This window comes from Physcomitrium patens, chromosome 14 (assembly GCF_059467195.1).
Source record: "Physcomitrium patens ecotype Gransden chromosome 14, ASM5946719v1, whole genome shotgun sequence".
In the NCBI taxonomy this organism is placed as follows: domain Eukaryota; kingdom Viridiplantae; phylum Streptophyta; class Bryopsida; order Funariales; family Funariaceae; genus Physcomitrium; species Physcomitrium patens.
Genome location: NC_143423.1, coordinates 9,393,412 through 9,414,943, shown reverse-complemented (window position 1 = coordinate 9,414,943; position 21,532 = coordinate 9,393,412). Strand labels below are relative to the sequence as shown.

Sequence of the window (21,532 nt, the reverse complement as noted above, 5' to 3'; positions counted from 1 at the left end):
TGTTTATTTTTTAAATAGAGAAAATCTTCTTATTGTTTAATCTTTTTTTTTTTTTTTTTTTTTTGGTTTTAATTCTTTGCAAAAAAACGTTTTTCAATATCTAGATTGGAAACAATAGAAGATTTAATTACAAATGCTATTAATCTTACTTTGACACATTTCCGAAAAAAATAACAAGTTCTTATTTGCTTTAAAACTCAACATTATGATTTTTAATAATCTTCTTGTTGTATAATAATATTAACATATATGCCATGGTATCTTTACAATAATCCAAGAATATTCCTTTTGTACCTTTTGCATAAAATTTCACTATATAAAATTTAATATCTTTGTATAAACAATCTGTAAATTAATATTTTTTTAAAGAAAGTAAGGTGTTTTTTTTTTTTTTTTTTTTTTTTTTTTACTTTAATCTTATATTCAAGACAAGTGTACCAATTAGGCATATACTTTATATTTTGTCTTACTTACATAATCTAAGTATTGAGCACAGAGAGTCTTTATTATTATTTCTACAATGGTCGAATTTTGTCCTTTGAACAACTCCATTATATTGGTAAGTTTATAGTCTTATGATTACTACTTTAATAAATAAATAATACATGAAAATTCTTAAACTTATATTCACTTCTATATTCTATTTGTGGTAATTAGATATTTATATATAATTTTTTATCTAAAAATATTGTAAATTTTTCAAATATATATATATATATAATAGTATTGATAAAGATTAGAAAATACATAGATCTTTATACTAATTTAGTTTTATAGCCCTAAAAATATTAAAACAAACTATGTTCAATAACATATTATTATGTGTTGCTACACTATTTGAAATTTAAGTTTTTAATTTTTTTTTACTTAATAAATTCTTTGTAAAATTATGTCTAGTATAATAAATATAAAACTGAGTTATAAATTATTTATCATAAATTAAAATTAATTTCTGTTTTTAATATTTGAATGACTATAGAAATAATATTGAAGTCTATATTTGTCTTTATGTAACACAAACTTTGCACATACCTTTATTTATACTCTATTCACATTTTTTTAAATAAAAAAATATTTTGTTATTTTATTTATTTCTTAGTAAATATATCTTAATTTAAGTTCTTTCTATATAAATATATTCAATATGGAAATCAATTATAAAACCTCCCATAAAAAAATTGAATTTATCTTAGATATTCAATAAAATAAAAATAAAATAAATAAATCTTAAATTTCATCTAATTTTTTGTCAAATTTACAAAGAAAATTATTATAATATAATATACAATTACAGTAACAACCGTGCAATCTACAAGGTTAGAAGTAGTTGGAATTGTCATATAAGTGTCAAATAACACACTCAAAAAGTAATACCTAAAACTGAAATCTATTAGACATAACAACCATAGACATTTTTTCACTTGACATAAAAATAGTTATCCTTAATCTTATAAGAAAAATATATCAAATATTTATTTTAGAATTTTTTTTTACCTTAATTTTGGTTATTTCTTGGATTAATCTTATTATCATATAGTTCATAGTAAATCCTTTATATTTATAGATTCCAATTTGATAATCAATTTGTCATGGGACTTTAAAAAATTTATCAAGAAGATTATCACAACATTAATATCTTCTAAAAGTTTGCCTTCAATTGCAAGTTGAATAGCAAGGGTCTTTTCCTTGTTGATGCATATTATCAAGTCTTTATATTTTATTTTTTTATTTTAAAATAAAAATTAAATATATTAAAAAACATATTAGAAAAAAGATTTCTCAAATAAATGTTTCAAATATTCATTTGAGTTTCAAGAGGCATTTTACACAAGAATATATAGGCAATATTGATTTTTTTCTAAATTGATAGAAAAAATATCACAATCTTTTTTAATATACCAAATTTACATGTTCTTTACCTGTCAGGGACAAGAACTCGATGAAAGCTAAAGAGTAAGTGAGACTTTTCTCAAAAAGAAATAGGACAAAATAGAAATATGTATATTAAGAAAGAAACTGGAATGGCTATTGCCAAAATACAAGAAAACTAGAGACCCTTGAAACTAGACTAGAAGCAAGAAAGGAGTTGACAAGAGTGAAGAGGGCTTCACTCTTGCCTCTATATATACTATCTAACTAGAAGCCACGTGGCGATGTTCTATAAGACCTCCAATATATGTTGACTTTCTAGGCCACATGCCTTTGCTTGCAAGGCAAGTTTTCTATGGATGGACCACGTAGTTAGCTTGTTCTTTAAGCTTCCAACATGCGTGGCACATGGCTAACTTGTTGACCAAGTTTCTAACCTAAAAGTCAACTATAGACTCCTATAAAGTCAAAGCAGCGTCTATGAAGCTTCTAAGAAGCTTCTCTAGAAGATATTACACAATTAACCTACTTTTACATACTTTTATCTATTCATATAGGTAATTATATGTATGTCCGTGACATTACCCCCCCTTCTAGGGACGAGTTCCACGAGGAGCGGTGATTATATATTGAGAAAATCTAATATGCGGCGAATTGTATTTGCTACATACTCTGATCTTTGTTCTCTTCGAAGATAGTTGATGGGTCCTCTTAGCCATCGATAGTGTCCCATTCCAGGGCGAGAAGACCACCCTGTTATTTGATCACTATTGAGGCCTTCATAACTTCCTCAATCTTGTGTCTTTTATAAGAGAGGTTTTCATCTTGGTTTTGATGGATGTCGTTGATGAAAAACTTTGACTTTAGCTGATGCATTTGCTAGATTCCTGGATGGCTCCCATGTGCGCTCACTAATATCATATCCGCGCCAATGAACAAGATATTCCAGCTTATTTCGGCGCCGCCTTGAGTCTAATATCTCTTCTACCTCAAATTCTTCATTATTATCTACTTCTATAGGAGGCGGTGGCATTTGTCTTCTTCCTTGTATATCCACTGTCTTATATGGTTCAAGAAGAGACACGTGGAATACAGGATGGATCTTCATTGACTCCGGTAGATGTAACCGATATGCAACTGGGTTGATCTGTTCAGAAACAGAAAAGGGGCCAAGCCTACGATAGTCCAATTTGTCACAAGGTCGAGTGGTCTTGATATTGCGACGAAGTAGCCATACCTTATCACCCACGTTGAGTTGTGGTTGCTCTTTACGATATACATCTGCATTTATCTTTTGTCGTTCTTGAGCTTTCTTCAACTGCGCCTTCATTATTGCATGTAACTCTGACAACCGATTTGCCATATCTTCTGCTGCAGGATTATCAACTTTGGAAAAATCAAAAGTATCAAGTCGTGGATGATAGCCATAATTGGCAAAGAAAGGTGTTTGTTGCGTGGAGGAATGTACCGTATTATTATAAGCAAACTCTGCCAATGGCAGAAGGTTTGTCCAATCATCTTGTTGGTAGTTGATGGTACACCTTAAATACTGTTCCAAGACTTGGTTTACGCGCTCTGTTTGTCCATCAGTTTGAGGATGGAAAGCTGAAGATAGCTTTATGTCCACTTTTAAAATCTTGAAAAGAGTCCTCCAGAATCTCGACACAAATTGAGTTCCCCTATCCGATATGATATCTTTAGGTAATCCATGATAGCGATAGATATTATCAATGAAAAGCTTAGCTGTTTCTTCACCTGTGATAGATTTTGTACATGGCATAAAAATTGCCATCTTGGTGAAACGATCTACTATCACAAATATAGAATCATAAGATCTTGAATTTGGAAGATCTGTGATGAAATCCATAGAAACAGAAGACCATGGTTGTTCTGGTATAGGTAATGGCTGAAGAAGTCCGTAAGGTCGATGTCGAGGAATTTTTGATCTTGAACAAATATCACATGATTGTACAAAGTCTTTGACTGACTTCCACATTTGTGGCCACCAAAAATCTCTTGATATGAGTTCCAGAGTCTTATTATATCCAAAGTGACCTGCTGCTGGAAAGTCATGACGTGCTTGAAGAACACGCAAACGTGCTTTTCCTTCTGGAACATATAGGCGTCCTTCAAAATATAATAGATTATTCTTGAACTCGAACTTAGAAGAATCATGAGACTTGGAAGAATTATTCTCGATATCATGAACAAGAGGGTCTGAGGACATACTGGACTGGATTTGCTTGAGAAAAGTTGAATCAACAGTCAGTGTTGATTTCACTGCTCGGAGATGAAATTGCTCCGGTTTCAAGAGGACCGTTCTTTGTTGCTCAAAAGCTGCATCTCCTTCTTTTGGTGCAAAATAAGAACGTCTAGACAGGGCATCGGACAAACCTTGTTGTTTTCCTGGCCGATAAGTGATAATGAAGTCGAATCTTGACAAAGACATACTCCAACGAGCTTGACGACGATTCAACACGCGTGCTGACATGAAATACTCGAGGTTCTTGTGATCTGTATACACAGTGACTGGACTAGAAGCACCTTCTAGATAATGACGCCATTCTTGAAAGGAATCCACGATTGCAAGAAGTTCTTTATCGTGGATCTCATAATTGATCTCGGCTGCTGAGAATTTTCTTGAATGAAAAGCTATCGGATGAAGTTTGTCATCTGTTCCCATTTGTGATAAAACTGCACCCAAGGCAAAATCCGATGCGTCTGTTTCCATAAAAAATGCCTTGGAAAAATCAACACGATATAAGACTGGTGCAGAGACAAACGATGTCTTCAAGGCTTCAAATGCTGCTTCCGCTTCTTGATTCCATTGGAATTTATCTTTACTAGTCAAGCGTGTTAGTGGAGTTGCAACTCGTGAGAAGTCTTTGATGAAGATCCGATAGTAATTGGCAAATCCCAAGAAACATTGGACATCTCTCACAGTCTTTGGAATCTTCCAATCCATGATTGTTTGGACTTTCTTAGAATCCATCATAAGACCATCATTTGAAATGATGTATCCTAAAAAGTCAACTTGAGTAGTGTGAAATACACACTTTTCCATCTTGGCGTACAATCCTGCATCTCTAAGTTTTTGTAATACTTGACGAACATGTATTTCATGTTCTTCAACATTCTTAGAATAAATCAGGATATCGTCTAGGTAGCAGACGACAAAATTGTCTAAGAATTCACGAAATACATCATTCATGAGATGTTGAAAAGCAGCTGGTGCATTCGTGAGTCCAAAAGGCATGACATTATATTCAAAATGCCCGTACCTGGTTCGAAACGCAGTCTTCCATTCATCTCCTTCTTTGATCCGTACTAGATTATATGCTCCTCTTAGATCTATTTTTGTATAGATCTTAGCTTGATTTAACTGGTCAAGGAGTCCTGATATCAAAGGTAATGGATACCTGTTCTTGATGGTGATCTTGTTGAGTCCTCGATAGTCAACACACATTCGTAAAGATCCATCTTTTTTCTTTACGAATAAAATTGGAGCTCCTGCTGGAGATTTTGAATGGCGTATGAAATTCTTCGCTAAATTCTCGTCAATATATGTCTTGAGTTCAGCCAACTCATCTTGTGATAAACTGTAAATTGGTCCAAATGGTGGCTGAGTTCCTTCCTTGAGATCGATTGAACAATCGTATGGGCGATGCTCAGGAAGAATATCTGCATTCTTTTTCTCAAAAACGTCTTGATAATCCTGATATTGACTTGGAATGCCACTTGAAGTCTTTACGCTTTCAGAAATAGGTGCAGCATAAATAGCAAAAGTTGATCCTTCTTTTGCTGCGTGTATAAATGCTTTTGCACCTATAGGTGTGAGTTTTACTATACTAGACTCATGGTTTTTTACTTTGTTAATAGAACTGTTACTAATGCTCTGAGGAAAATCAAGTTTACGAGAAATCCAATCTATTCCAGGATTATACTTTTCTAACCATGATAAGCCTAAAATTACTGGATTAGAGGGAGATCTAATTATATTAAAAATTACGCAACTACTATGACCATTTATTACTACATCTACAGGAAGTGTTTCGTGAGTTACATCTCCAGAAGACAACGGACGACCATCTATGACTTCTACGTGTACAGGTTTAGTTTTTTGTATTAATGATATTCTATGACATCTAGCAAATTCTTCATCTAAAAAACAAGATGAGGCTCCTGAATCTACCAAGGCAGAGGCTTTGTAATTATTAGGTCCTAAACGCACATCTATTATAAAACAAGGAGATGGTTTTGAGGAGAGGATAGGACCTTTATTAGAAGTTGTACAAGATTCCAGCCGCACGGTCCCTATTGTAGCTGGACGTACTCGTTTTCCGACATACTGTCTTCTTTGACAGCCGTACTCCTCATTTTGTAGTTACGTCGCTTCTTTGGACAATGTTGAGCAGTGTGCTTAGGTTCTCCACAATATAAGCACAATCCTTCTTGTCGACGACGAGACTTTTCTTGCTCAATAAGAGGTTTGAAACGTACCGCATCAATTTGCATATCCTCTACTTTCGAAGGTATGTGTTGAGGAGACGTCGGTGTCGCCATTGAATTGTAGTAACGTTGAGGCCCACTTGTGCGACTCTCGGATCGAAATTCAAAAAGTCGATTGTCGCACTTCACAGCAAAGTCAATTGCTTGACTCAATGTTTGAGGATCAGGTAAATTAAGCATCAATTTCTTTACCTCATATTGTAATCCGTAGAGAAATTGACTCACAAGTGCGGCATCATCCCACTTGATATCAGTTGCAAGTTGTCGAAATTGCAAAGCATATAATGTTACTGATCGATTGCCTTGTCGCAAAATACGGATCTTGTTGGTTGCAACACGAATTGCATCATGTTCTCCAAACATGGATCGAAACTTCGCCAAAAAAGCCTCCAGATTATCCAATATTGGATCTCGTCGTTCAAAAAAAAGATGAAAACCATGACAATGCTGAACCTGAAAGAAGTGTACCAATGAATCTTACTTGTGACCCTGGAGTTGGATAGCTCTGGGGTTGAAGTTCAATCACTAGTTGGACCTGATTGATGAATCCTCGAAACTTGGATCTGGTACCATCAAACTTCTCCGGTAAGGCAACTCTTGGTTCTCTAACACTCGAAGGGTGTTCCATTCTGGGAGAAGGGACATGGTTTGGTGCAGATGTTGAAGCAGCCCCAATCATCTCTATATCTTCACTTCCTACCATTCTTGTTGCTCCTTGTGGTGGTAAATTGAGTTGATGCATCGCAAGCATTAACTCCCTCAATTGTTCTTGCATCTGTGCCATTGCACTCTTCATTTCAACAAGCTCTGCCATAGTAGCACTTAGAAAAGAGAAGATGTCTAACAACGCTCAAAACAAATAGAAGAGAGGAATTGATAACAAAGAAAATACTAAGAACAATATCAGTTTAAAAGAGGGTAATCCGCAACTTCTAATGCGCTTATGTCTTATCAAGAAAAAGGGGTAATCCACTCTTAATCAAGAAAAGACAAAGCTCTGATATTGTAAGTGTACTCTTGTCAATCTGTCAGGGACAAGAACTCGATGAAAGCTAAAGAGTAAGTGAGACTTTTCTCAAAAAGAAATAGGACAAAATAGAAATATGTATATTAAGAAAGAAACTGGAATGGCTATTGCCAAAATACAAGAAAACTAGAGACCCTTGAAACTAGACTAGAAGCAAGAAAGGAGTTGACAAGAGTGAAGAGGGCTTCACTCTTGCCTCTATATATACTATCTAACTAGAAGCCACGTGGCGATGTTCTATAAGACCTCCAATATATGTTGACTTTCTAGGCCACATGCCTTTGCTTGCAAGGCAAGTTTTCTATGGATGGACCACGTAGTTAGCTTGTTCTTTAAGCTTCCAACATGCGTGGCACATGGCTAACTTGTTGACCAAGTTTCTAACCTAAAAGTCAACTATAGACTCCTATAAAGTCAAAGCAGCGTCTATGAAGCTTCTAAGAAGCTTCTCTAGAAGATATTACACAATTAACCTACTTTTACATACTTTTATCTATTCATATAGGTAATTATATGTATGTCCGTGACATTACCATTAGTTCAAAATTCTTTCAAAAGATATTTTATTTTTATTAATAAATTTCTAACAATGTAATATTGTTAATATTTTTATATTGTTCTTTTAATGATAGAATTTGTTTTTTAAATATGTTTTAATTGTTTTTAAGCTTTGTTTCTTATTAAAAGTATATTACAGAAGAAATAAAGACTACTATATATATATATATATATATATATATATATATATATACTTATATATTTTTGAAAAAATTATAAAAATAATTTTACTCAAAATCTCTTTAAAGTTCTTCAAATACATTGACAGTGACCAAAATAAATTCTTAAAATATCTATTTACAAATATTTTAAATACATACACCTCAAAATTTCTATTGTGTCTACTTCTTAGCAACATGTCTACTATTTAGTGCTTATAAATAAATATTGGTTTCAAAAATTCATCTTCTTATTTCTTCTCTTATAAAGATCCTCTTCTCACTGAGAGAGATCCAAGAAAAAACTCAATTTATTTTTAATGTAAAATAATATTCTTTTAAAAGATGAGTGAATTGATAAGCTCATATTACGAATTTAATTTTAAAAAAAAACTAAAACCAACAAATACTCTTCAAATGCTTTCAAAACATGGTCTAATAACCATAAGATTCTTTTTTTTACAAAAAATATAAAAAATTAATTACTAAACTTTTTTACTCATCAAATATCATTTAAATTTCTTTTAAAAAATAAAAAATAATCATAGTTTATTTTTTTATATTCAACAATCAAAAATTGTACCTATGTTAGAAGGTTTAGTCAATCTATAATAGAGCCTAATCTTATCCAAACAAAATGTTTATTACTAAATCTAACACTTAAGATTTTTATTTTAAATTCGAGTATCAAAATATAAAATAATAATAATAATAATAATAATAATAATAAATAATAATATATTTTTAATGATATATAACGACAATACCAATAATAACAACAATAATACCAAAGTTAAGATTTTTAAGTCTTTAAAAGATGTAGAATACTATAAAATCATATTTCTAATCAGCTTTACTTATAAGTAGCTAATACATTATTAATGTATATGGATTTTAATTATAAAAGATTATTTCAACCATTGCATAATCATAGATTGACCCTTTCAAACTTTATTAAATGCCAATTCCACCTATTACATAAACTCTTGCCATAATTGCACTTAATTGTTTCTTTTCCTATTATTTTTTGAATACAAACAATCTAAATTGCAACCACATTAACATTTACTACTTATACATATTTATTAATTTAATTTTTTGCAAAAAATTTAAAATTAAAGAAGTTGAAAATATTATGTTATAAATATACAAAATAAATTCACATACACACAAATATATATATATATATATCAAATCAATAATAACAATCTTAATACTTTAACAAAAATATCTATCAATTAAATGCCAAATTTATATAAAATTACATAAGATAAACATAGAATTTAATGATTCAACATAGTAAAAACATCAAGGTTTTATTTATTTATTTATTAAAATCCCATCAAATGATTCATGATTGCCATCTCAAAGATTTGTTTGAATTTTTTAGTAGAACCTGAATGTTATACAATAATACATAAGACATTGAAATTCTTTTATCTATTAATCTTAGAAATTGTTGGGTAGACACTCCTCTTTTACTACATGGGTACCTCCTAAATACTCACAGTAATATCTTTCCTATTTTACTATTTTTTATGATGATATTTTTTGTTGATTATATTTTTAGTACTAAGAAGGATTATGAAAAATGAAAAAAAAGAAAAAGACTGATGTCTTATTTGTGTGCTTGAATAATTGATTTCATATATTAAAATTTCGATATATGTTTCATGTAAAAGAAAATAAACTGTAAAATTATGAAATCAACTTACAGACATGCTTGGGAATATAATAACATTCTTTTGTTTTTGTTTATATTTTGAAATACTAATAAATTAAGAGAACCACACATTGGTGTCCATACTATATTAAAAAAAGGGTGTCCACCTAGCTATCTCCTTAAACTTTTGTTTGTTTGTAAATTATGTCCCTACTTATAGCAAGTGCATACACTTAATGCACACACATAACTCTCAACACACAATCCATCACATTATTAGGTCTTATCCAAGCACAATTGAATTATAATAATTATCACTATAATTCGTTGGAAAAAGGGTTCATGAATTGTATTCATCCACTTCCAAGGCAAAGAAAGCACTCACTCAGGTAGTCATGCCGCACCAATCCGACAATGGATCTGGCAACGTGTACCACGCCACGTAAGCAGCACCCGTGGCGTCCGAGCTGGAGTCTGACGTGGCCCAGAGCCAATCCCAAACGGGAACGGAAAGGAATGCTGTTGCTGCATGGCCCCGAAAGTCGCACCCACCGGCGATAGTATTTAATGTGGGGGACGGCGCACGAAAGGCAACTCAACCAACCCGGCCCCGGCCCCCCGCGAGAGGCGGTGCAGGAAATAGCCGTGACACCGAGGAAGCTACAGCGCTCCCATCTGGAGCTCGATGGATTTAGCAGCCAGCCAGAGCAACTAGGATTCCTGGAATTCGGAATGGAGCTAGCACGTCAATACTCACTCACTCGCCCCACCCTCCCGACCCTCCTTCGCTTCACCACCCACTGAATGAATCCCTCCCTTCTCCCCTCCCCTTTCCTGGATTAGTACTACTGTTCTCGCACTGTTGCCGAAACATCTGCCCACTCCGTTCAATGTTTACCGTTGTCAGCGGACGGTTCGAGGGAGGATAGTTCTAGTTCTATCCACCCCGGTGTCGATGGAGTTGGTCGTGGAGTTATCGGGCTGCGAGCGAGCATGCTGTTGGTGGTGTTGTTTCTTTCTCCCCCCCAATCCCCAGGGTGAGGGTCTGGTGTGTGTGAGTTGAGAGGTGTATTTGGGACCGTTGTGGTTCAATTCGTGCTGGTGGGGATGATATAGATCTGTGGACCGGGGGTGGTAATAAGCATGGCGGGAGTGGGAGTTGGGGATAATTGTGGACAGAGATTTGTTGTTGGAGGTGCCTGCGCGTTCCCGCGTAACGTTTGATCTCCTGTGCGTTTGCGGTTTGGAGATCAGTGTGGAGAATGGCGGCTCATGATGGTTCGTGTCCTGTGGGCCTCACTCCCACATCGTCTGGGGTGTCAGACTGCCTCTCATCCTCGGACCGCACGGTGGAGATGATTCAGAGTGAGGAACTGAGCACAGCACTGCGCATCAACTTTAGCATGGATCTGGTTTTCGCTGCCAAGCGTCAGTTGGGGTTTCTCCGCACCATTGATAGCTTGCCCTGCCTGCACAAGGGACCAATGGTTCTTCGTGCTATACGCAGGTAATTTGCAAACTTCTCCTGTTCCAGGGAGAGGCGACGATTTGAAAAAGAAAAGTGTGCGGGATATGGTTCGCTTTCGTCTCTTCGGCATACATTGCGAAGAGAACAGTGACCTGTTGAGTTCTCTACCGTGTCCTGTCTTTTACCGGAGACTGGGACTACGGCTGTCAGTTGGGAACGGTGCCAGATGGTCCGTGAAACCCACGAGTGGTTGCCACCACATCCATCAGTCCCATCTGAAAGGGAATTGGCTCTAGATACGAAAAATTGGGTGAACTTGTCAGTATCTTCATGGATCGCATGTCTGAGATCAAGTAGTTTTAGATGTAGAGAAATGCAGTTGGACGAGAGGACTAGATCGTAGTGCTGTATTTCTTTTCGTTGCACGAGGTTAGTCGAACTTCCCAGTCGTATTGTCGCAGTATCCTCTATCGATAACTAAGCTTGATTCTAGATTACCAGCCGCATGAGTAGAGTCTCCAATGCACGAATTTGATGTCACTCAGGTACAAAAACATGTGCATTTTCTTGGAGAATCTCATGGATAATTTAATGTTGTTAGAGAGGAATAATCCATGCTGCGGGTTGACCTCAACATGCCGTCGCTTGGCAGGTATCAAAAATTTTGGATGCCTTTGGTAGCAGACTCTCTCAAGTTCGATGCGCTGTTGAACGTCGATTCAACAGGGAAAAGTCTTTTGCCACCATTGGATGTACAGTGGATATGGCACTGCCATCGCTTGAATCCGGTCAGTTTCCAATCGCTTCCGTTTCTAACCGCACTTTAAAGTTGAGGGGGTTTTGAACAATGAAGACTGTCCTGTCTAGCAGTGTTAAATGGAAAACTGATTTACGAATTGGACGTTATCAAACTGATTCTTGACTACTATCTCTTTGCAGGTGGTGTACAGGAGGTATTGCATTGCAAAGTTTGGCAGGGTAATTGATTGCCCGATTTTTCCCGACGTTGCTAGCGAGAGCTTGGCAACAGAAAGGTGCAAGAGACTGTGGACAATTGTCTATCTCAAAGAGCCTTACGACGTTATGTCCACTTTCTACAAATTTCCAGGGAGTACCAGTGGTTCCGGTCAAGTTTGTCCCGTTGATGATATCGATGGCTTGGAGGAGCTCATTGCTGCCGTTACCAAACAAAGCAGTTTCTATTACTACGTAGGTTCCGATCAGTTCGTTTGATTTTCTTCCGTCGTGTATACATTTACTTTCCATTTACATTGTTCCTTCAGCGTCACAGCTAGTCATTCTGTTTGAATATAGTTTCTACCATTTGCTATCTCACTTTTACTAAGTTATCCTGGAGTCCTCGTGTTTTCCAGGTTTCGCAGTCTTACATGTGGGAAGACAGCTCCTTGCAAGCTGCAGCTGATAGATATAAGTGTTTCTTGCATTTACTGTACAAATCAAAAGGAAGGATCACCTGCGTCCCGACTTTTGACATTGATCTGATTTGGCACGCACATCAGGTTTGCTCATACTTCCCACTTTCTCGGTGATGTGGTTCGTATGTTCGTGCTTCGAAAGCGAATTTCGCTAAATACCATCGTGGAGATATCATTAATTTTTTCGTTCGTTGTTGAGATAATTTCGTGCGTATCATTTGCAACATGAAACTACTCGGTTTCCATTTTGTTTTGTTGGATTTATATCTGTGACTGTTCCTCATTCACAACATGTTGGCTGCCAGCTTTCACCGGTGTCTTACGCGAAGGATACGAAAGCTTTGTTAGGATGTATTGCGGATCACGACGGCACCTTAGCCGAAAGAGGTCCTGGATCTAAATTGGAGAAAGATTTCGAAGACACAGCGAAGCTTTGGGAGAGTACTTATGGTCTCTCATACGAAAGGGCGGGGTGTATGTATCGCAACACCAAGCCTGTAAATGTACCACCTCCTCCCGTCTCGGATATCAGAACTAGCTTCGTAATTGAAAGACCCCCATCCATTTTACCGTGGGATTACCGCATGGCTGACCACAATCCCACCAAGTATCCCATTCTCACTCCACGACACGTCCTACAGGTACTCATCAGTTTCTAGTTTAACTCACAACGTCGTCCTCCGTCAATCGAGTTTTATGTCATGTGACTGTCTTCTTCATCAATATCTTCGTCATTCCTGTAGTGGTCATTATAAGTGAATGTTTCCAAATGTTCGCTCAATGCCACCACGATGAAAGGTTTGAACGCCCTCAGTGCGTGTGGTAGCTTACTTGGATCGCACCTAACATTATGGTCCTCCGTCCACTTAGGTTTGCATCTTGATCAAGTGTACCACGGCTATGGTGCCAAATGGTAGAGAGGGTGGGGATCTGTTCGTAAGGCTGAGAACGTTGGATGCATACACGTTACTGAAGATAGAGGCCCCCGTGCTTCCTTTTTCACACGAAACCCAATGGCAGAAACTATGGGTTCTCCAATGTGAGACCAAGACCAAAGGCATGGTGCTTGAACTACGCTACCACGTCGAAGGATGCATGAGGACGTTCCGCAAAACAAAATGCATAGGTCGTGCGAAACTTACTTGGCATGAACTTCAGAAGGCGCCGATGCTCTACCACGATGTCATGTTTCCCCTGTCGGCGAAACGGTTTAACTCGCCCGAAAGCAAGCAATCCTGCCAAGTTGGGCTTGAAGTGTCGATCACTCCACCAGTACAGGTTAGACTCCCCATGACCAATTTTTATTGAAAGTACGGGAGTCTTCTTTTTGTTAATTTTTTTTCTTTCCGCAAGAACCGGTGTTGTCTTACATATTTGTTCATATTCTTGTATTCCTTGAATCATGTTTTTGATCTTAAATTCTGTCCTTGACAATACATTGAACTCGTTGCCTCAGGCAGCATACCTGTTGAAATCCGTTCCAGACCGAGTTACGGATGATTCGGGGGCCATGCTATCCAGCGTGATATTGCGCAGGAGGCACAATGAACCACAATCTGGGCGATGGATCTCACGAACTGTCCTCAACCACGCTGGGAAAGAGACTTTTGTGATCCGCATTCGGTAATTGTGAACATGTCTTTAAGTTCATTTGTTTGAGGCTTGTCATCATGTAGAATGATCAAGTACAGAGAGTTGCGTTGCCATCGGAAATTAGGATTCCGGAGTTGATCTCTGCCTTTCAAATGTTATCAGGGCTGCGAAAGGAGCATGGACTAGTCGTGGCGATCGGCCAGTGGGTGTGGATTGGAACGAGCGGGTCATCAACGTGCATGGAGGAGGTTGGAATTATGTCTCCAACCACGTTGGTACTTCCCCCGAGAAAATTGTAGGGAGTGCAGTGCCTTTGGCCCATGAACTGGAAGAATACAAACTTAGCTGGGCGCTTTCTACCGGAGACACGTTGATAGTTTCGAGACAACTGAGTGATATCAACTGGGAACGCCATCTTGAATTCACCCTGAAAACCTCTGGTCGTGGAGCAGGCTTGGTAAGTCTAGCGGCCAATACACATGCTCATTGCTCATCATCAGAAATCTCTCGTTTGTTGTTACAGGTTGTGGCTTGTAACTATCTTCTTAGTGTTGTCCTTTGTCGTGTGATATACTCTGTTCTAAGAAAATCCTTGCATTGCCCGATGCTTTGTTTGATGAATGCAGGCACGACTGGTGAACGGTCGCAAGCAACAGTACGAAGTGCCGAACGCTTCCCCTCAGGAAGAGGAGGGTTTCGTCACACTCATCCGGTATGGGCCGCACACTCCTCAAGGAAAAGCAACTGCTCTCTTCAACTTCAGGATCTCGGCGATGGAAGTTGTCCCAGAGGAAGATGTGGTTCTCGTGCTGCTCCTCTGCACGGCTACAATGCGATCTATTGCTGATTTTGGGGGCTTGTCTGCTGGAAACGATTACACCCGGCGACGAATGAAAGAGAATGCTCTTGGATCCAAGGATTGGGGATCTGTCGTTCTAGAAAACACCACCTGCCACTCCCATTTGGCCCATTGGCACTGGAATGGTGGCCATATCGGAGAAGAAGAGGAGGTTGATTGTGAGAATCATTCAGGTGTGATTAACTCCACGCCGGATTGGAGCGGTTGTGATACATTGGTATCAACCTCGAGCCGAATAATGCCAACCCAGCCACCAACAGCAGCAGCGGCAGCTTCATCTGCTGACAAAGTAGTTGGAGGAAGAGTCGACTTCGTTCAGAGAGCTGGCAGCTCGCAAATGAATCACCACATCAATCACTCGAAGAGGCCAACATCTATTCCATAAGTACTCTGTATCATATTCGGATATTGTGGCACTCCGTTTTTTCCATTCTATCTGTCCGCGTCATTCCTTTACTGGTTCGGTAAACTTGCACTTCAACACCAGCTCCTGCAGAAGAGACACACAAAACTGGATTCCCCTCATGTACATTGATTGGGTGGGATTCAGCTGTTGGCACGACGACGCTTTTTCTACAATGATCCATGGGTAGAGCTGTAGTTGGGATCATCTGTAATGTAAATTCGTAGGGAGTAGAGGGCTGGAAATGATGGGTCAATTGTCAAGCCCTTCACCACTCACCTCATTTTTATGAAATTCATCAAAATCGCGTAGAGAATATTATTATCGGTAAATTAAACACCAGCAGTTAATATCACATTCAGCTGGCAGGTTATACGCGCATTATGTCAGGTAACTAGAGTAGATTATATGGACAGTGAAATCAAGGTGACTAGTCTTTTTTCACCACTCGAGAATTTGATTGATTGAATGCTGGCATTCAGGTTTAAATAAATTAAGAGAAATTGTCATTCAGAAGACAACTCAAAAGCTTTACTGTTGGCAATGTGCCCAAAATTTTCACATGCTTTTTGGAACATGTTCTGAAGATAAATGCGACACTTAAGCGGAGCATGTTTTCGTTTACTTAAGAACTTTCAATTGTCAGCAAATATTGTGTTATTTGCTGATGGGTGCAGGCCAGAAATGCTAGGCTGTTTTCCCAGTGTACATTGGGAGTGGCTACATTCACAGTCGACCTGGGTCGAATGTGAGAAATGGGTAGTCCTACATTCATATCATGAGCCTCAGTGCAGAACTTTGCATCTCTCATCCAGCACTCCACCTGTGAGGACGATGAGGCTTCTCCGGAAACCTTATATAATTGTACTACTACCAGTATCTGAATCATCAACAGTCGGTCATAATAAATCTTGCTGATTTGATCTATCGAGAGTAGCTCGTGCATGTATGGCACGTTCTCTCATGAAAAACACCCATTTTCCGAAACGATTCTGTGTAGTGGCCTGTAAGTTGCAGTACATACCATTTGCCTGTTATGAGGAATTCCTTGCACCAATCATAAAATAGGTACATCAGTGGTGTACAGTTGTCCAAGCTGTGACTAGGACATTTGAGTAAGCTATAGTTTGTTATTAACCCCTTTCGAAAACTTATGTTTTTCGAGGAACTCACATACTGGACAACTTCATGAAACTTTGACAGTTTGAAAACGATATGTTGGACGAAAGTGGCTAAAATTCCTTGATATTCCGACTATCCTTCGCTCCTTCGACGCGACGGTGGATTAAATGTAGTACGTCTATTTCGTGCAATTTGCATGCCAGCTGCACGTAAAAATTGAAAGCACAGCTCCTAATCGATCCCTGAAGCTCCGTAGCATAAGAACTATTAAGTGTGAAGAATATACTCTTGTTGTGAAACCCTTAAATTCCCGCCAAAATCCCACAATATCAGAAGGGTTTTAACAATGCGATCATTGGCAGCTCTCGCACTTCATCTGATCTATCAAAGGATCACTTAAGACATAGAGCAACTGGTCGCATCGCGCCACTTGAGATACAGTAATCCACCTTGGTAATGAGTGTAAGCCCCTGCCACAACCAAGATGTGAAACACCTGATGGCTGTTACCAATGATATCGAAAGTGCCGGGTCTCCATCGCTCCGGGATACGGGTCGCATAGATTAGGGCACCAAGCCCATACATGACACCCATAGCGATTTCCATATATAGTGTTTTGTACGCTATAGGCTCGTCCTGGTATAAGAGAACTTTGTGTACGCATGGGATGATTCCTGAGACTCCCATTGTGAAGAACAAAGAAGCACGGAACGCGCGGTACTCTGATGTCTGAAAAATGGGTAACAAAGAGGCTAATATCGTACCAATCCCCATCGTGGTAATGAGACCGAGGTACATCTTACACAGAACGGGATTGCACATGAAACTGTAGTACACCTGCCGAGTCATCCAATCCAACAAACAAGGAAGAATCAGTGAAATAAAATGTTAAACTGGGGACAATATGCAACATCTGGGTCTAACAACGGAGAAAAGCAGAAAATTCCAGCAATAGGGGATACTAGTCAACTGAGTACGTTGACACATTATGACTTAAGCCCCAATTGCTCATGCGACTAACCTAATGATGAATGACGACGTGCTCATTGACAAACGGTATCCACGAACTATTCACCATAAGTGCAAGACCAATGTAACCCCTCTGTAGGCAAGAGTTTTTGAAGCCCTAATGTATCTCCGATAATTCATTCATCTTCTAAGACAGTGAGATACATGATGAAAGTATTCAGACCACTGAAATGCTAAAGCCACCTGTATACGATGTATCCAAAACACGTGTGTATTGAATATAAAGTACGCATGAAAGATACGATTGAACATGTGGCATTTTAACCAAAGATTAAAAAAATAACGCGATTGAAAGTGTAGAATTTTTTCTGCACAGATTTTCTCACTTGAGAAATTGCAATGTGACTCTTCTGGAGACATGCATCTGAAAGCTGCCAATAAAATTTCGTTTCCCTGTACGATTTACAAGCATGTTGATTGAAATGAGGAGATGCTGAAACAGAGCACGTACAGGTGGATAAAACGATGCTGCTATAAGGGTTGAAATTCCTGCGTAGTCAATCCGCATTAATGCATAGAAAGCTGTAGCTGAAAGACAGCTGAAGAGATGACATATTGCGCTGGCCAATAAGCAAAACATCGCACCTGCCAGGAATACGAAAAAAGGCCATCGTGTGATGGGCCTCTGCACCGTCACTGGATCTTTAGTAACCTAAAGAAATTGTGATCTCTCTGTGTTATTTGTTCCTTTAAATATCATAGCGAAAGCAAGCATGAACCAATTGAAGTTGTGAAAGGGATAATGAGGTTACAAACAGAATCCGTCTCATTAGCGGTGATAGAAAAGGAAAGGGTGGCTTAGGTGAAGCTTAAACCTCACCTGTACACATCGAGTGCCGTCAAAAGTGCCAGGAACACAACTCGAGAGCGCTTCCGGTAGATGCAGATAGGAGGGCAGAGACTCCATGATTCCGGAATGCCATCTATGAAGAGTGTTGGGCTCCACAATGTTCGGCAAATGTGTTGCTGTATAGATAGTGAGACCCAGAAAGAGAAGAAATCCAACCAAATGACTGGCGCACCACCGCCACCAATCTCTCAGCATCATGAAGCAGGTTTAGAAAGGGACAGATATACAAGCAAGCTCTTTAAAATGTTCGTTCAGGAATGAATCAATCAACATTTGGAGACCTATCCGCAACCTAAAAGATTTCCGAGACTTCGTGTAAGTTCAGCATCGCAGATTTCCATGCCAAGCGTAATTCAAACCCAGCATTTAGTAGCGGGAGAATGGAAGGAAAGAGTACGTACGTCCAAACGTTGAAGGTTTCGTTGTGCATTTCAAAGATGGAGAAAAGGGCGCGTTTCACAGACCAATCGACACGATAATGACCCAGAATATAATTGTTGTCCCGAAGGTGTGCTGGTAAAGCTGAGAATTCCACGAGTTGGTGTTTAACACTGCCCCATAATTCCAGCACCGCCTTTCTAGGGCTACCCAAAGGGCTCCGCACCGCGTTCATTTCTTTCACCGTCTCAACCTTGTTTCTCCTCCTCGTGACACCCATCGAAGATAATTCCCCCGACTCGTCCTGACCTTCTGATCCCATTCTCCAAAACGATCAGTGTTCCCTTCCTACTCAAAACTCAACTCCAAGATTCCACACCGCAACACTCCAGACCAGACCACTCCCTACCGTTTCACTCCAACAGCAACACTCTCCGTTGCCGTCTATAGATTGCAAAACAAACAACCCCCCTACAACTGCCTTCAATTGCGTGTTGTCATCTCCGCGCCGCCTGAGCTGTACGTGTCGGACGCCATGATGGATACATCTGCTTCTGATTGACAAAAACACACTATCCCCTTCAAAAGCCCCACCCAGAAGAAGAAAAAAGAAAAAAGAAAAAAATTGACACCAAAGATCTCAAATCTCAAATCAAACTACCGACGAAAACTCATTCAAACCTCCACCAAATCCCTTCGTCGCCGCAACACACCATATCCCAGCCCATAACCACATCCAGAAAAACTAAGGCAAAGCGGAAAAACCAAGAGGGCGGAGGAGGAAGAGGAGGGTGGTGGAGTTACATACAAGCACACGATGCATCCATCGCTCTTTTTGTCTTTCCCTACGTCTCGCAATTCTCCCCTGCGGCGACAATCCCGATACGAATCAGCAATTCGAGGGAGAGAGAAAAGGGGTCGCTATGATGGAATCGGGCTCTACTTACGTTTACGATTGCGCTGGGAATATTATAATAGCAACATCGGAATACGCGAAAGGAATGCGAAATTGGCACAAAAAACAACAAACAACAACAGCAACAATAACACGAGGCAACGTGTGTGTGTGTGTGTAAGTGAATGTTAGGCAGGCCCCGCAACGCTAATGCTCCGCGCGGGAAGCCCCGAGCCACGTAGGTACCCGCCAGAACCACCATGGCCACCCACTGCACTGGCGCCATTGGGGTCGCCCGTGGAGGATATTATAATATGTAAATATAAATAAAATATCCTGCAGCCTTATCCCAGTGCCTTGATGACACGAGTCGCTGTCCCTTGCCTTTCTTCATTGTGAGGAGGAGGGCCATCCAAGTTCCCCGGGTAATTAGAAAGCAAACATTGGTTGTGTTGCCTTTTTTTTCTTTAAGGCTTCAAAATAGCATTATTATGTTGCCCACCCACTGTACTTTCTTGTACGTTTTTTTATACCAACTTGGAATGTTGTGTTTTACTTTTTTTTAGAATTGTTAACGCTACATTCCTGGTTGATATCCTTACACTCTATGGGACCTCCTCTTAGACAACTAGCTAACAACATGCCTCTTTCTTTTGCACGTTTTTTCCTTTTTATTTTTTGCTTAGAAAAGGGTGGTGGTTGTGAGAGATAGACAATGAATAAAAAAACATATTCCCAGCTACTATTTTAAAAGAAATCATAATATTTGTCTTAAAAATTATTTAACTCAAAATCTTGTTTTTTTAAAAAAAATTGGCAGATAAAAAAAAAATATATATATATATATATATATATATTGTAAAGTCAATATTAAGGTTACATATTGGGCTACTAAATGTGCCTTAAGCACAAAAGTGCTTTTTTAAGACAATTTAAGTTGTGTGGAGGTCATGTAAGATGTAGCAATATCAATTAGGGATGTAGTATTAACAATTTTATTTTTGGTAGTTTTCTTTTAAATTGTTAAAGTTATTAAGACACATATTGACATTAAGAAAAACATAATTAAAATATATTAGTATTTAAATAATTTATCTAGTGGATAAAAAAATTTACATTATTGGTTAGACATTATTAGTCAAATATTTATTTCAATGTCAAATCTTTAATGTTAATAAGAAGATTGGATATTTGTAAATAATGCTGGTCGTAATGATGAAAATTGAGAGTACAGAACCATATTTAGGATAAAATGCAAAAATTCATAAGAGGTGTGGTGGCCCTCCAATAATATTATTTATTCTATCAAAGATGTAAATAATTTTTGTCTTTTGTTGTTATTAATATTTATCTTTTCTTTTAAGCAATTTTTTTTAGAATTATACAAGCCATTATAGTTTCAAAATGGCATAATAGCACAAGAGATTTAAAGATGCATGTAGTGGTGTTAAAGTTGGCAATTACTTTTGTCATTAAAGTTTTGAAAGTAGATAATGTGTACAATGTGATTAGATATATTATTTAGTAGATGTTAAAGAAGTGACCTAAAATTCTGGTTTTGAGGTGATAAAGTTTGTATAATTACTATTCTAAATGACTACCATTGAATGCTTAGATGTTCTAGCTCATGCACTTTTATTCATTTAGATTATATTCAATTACTTGTATTTATAAAGAAATTATTTTGACCAAATACATGTGTATTATCAATATAG

At 38.0% G+C, this 21,532-nt stretch overlaps 2 protein-coding genes across 7 annotated transcripts; one reads left to right on the top strand and one right to left on the bottom strand.

The window, feature by feature from the left end:
* The first annotated feature begins 10,387 nt into the window (after positions 1-10,387).
* Positions 10,388-16,082, top strand: LOC112291260 (glycine-rich domain-containing protein 2). 3 transcript variants are annotated; one of them, XM_024538414.3, is made up of 9 exons: positions 10,388-11,291; positions 11,905-12,040; positions 12,192-12,461; positions 12,626-12,772; positions 12,994-13,329; positions 13,559-13,966; positions 14,145-14,311; positions 14,444-14,738; positions 14,908-16,082. In XM_024538414.3, the coding sequence occupies exons 1-9, from the start codon at positions 11,047-11,049 to the stop codon at positions 15,523-15,525; spliced, it is 2,622 nt and encodes an 873-aa protein (XP_024394182.1). In that variant the 5' UTR covers positions 10,388-11,046; the 3' UTR covers positions 15,526-16,082. The 3 variants fall into 3 exon arrangements, with proteins under 3 accessions (XP_024394182.1, XP_024394183.1, XP_024394184.1); XM_024538415.3 differs by having other exon boundaries at positions 10,578-11,797; XM_024538416.3 differs by having other exon boundaries at positions 10,726-11,149.
* Positions 16,083-16,569: 487 nt separating this feature from the next.
* On the bottom strand, positions 16,570-19,987 carry LOC112291261 (heptahelical transmembrane protein 4). 4 transcript variants are annotated; one of them, XM_090255833.1, is made up of 6 exons: positions 19,870-19,984; positions 19,731-19,787; positions 18,946-19,476; positions 18,515-18,707; positions 18,146-18,319; positions 16,570-17,502 (listed from the first exon to the last, which is right to left on the bottom strand). In XM_090255833.1, exons 3-6 carry the CDS (start codon positions 19,242-19,244, stop codon positions 17,062-17,064), a joined length of 1,107 nt encoding a protein of 368 aa, XP_090111959.1. In that variant the 5' UTR covers positions 19,245-19,476; positions 19,731-19,787; positions 19,870-19,984; the 3' UTR covers positions 16,570-17,061. The 4 variants fall into 4 exon arrangements, with proteins under 4 accessions (XP_090111959.1, XP_090111960.1, XP_024394185.1 ...); XM_090255834.1 differs by having other exon boundaries at positions 18,946-19,234; XM_024538417.3 differs by having other exon boundaries at positions 19,731-19,987.
* Between the last annotated feature and the right edge of the window lie 1,545 nt (positions 19,988-21,532).

Coding starts and splice junctions, on each gene's coding strand:
- LOC112291261 (XM_024538417.3), bottom strand. CDS start 19,244: ATGGGATCAGAAGGTCAGGACGAGTCGGGGGAATTATCTTCGATGGGT. Junction 18,708..18,945: donor GAAACCTTCAACGTTTGGAC/GTACGTACTCTT, acceptor GTGGTGCGCCAG/TCATTTGGTTGGATTTCTTC. Junction 18,320..18,514: donor ACGGCACTCGATGTGTACAG/GTGAGGTTTAAG, acceptor GTGACGGTGCAG/AGGCCCATCACACGATGGCC.
- LOC112291260 (XM_024538414.3), top strand. CDS start 11,047: ATGGCGGCTCATGATGGTTCGTGTCCTGTGGGCCTCACTCCCACATCG. Junction 12,773..12,993: donor TGATTTGGCACGCACATCAG/GTTTGCTCATAC, acceptor GTTGGCTGCCAG/CTTTCACCGGTGTCTTACGC. Junction 14,739..14,907: donor CTGGTCGTGGAGCAGGCTTG/GTAAGTCTAGCG, acceptor TGATGAATGCAG/GCACGACTGGTGAACGGTCG.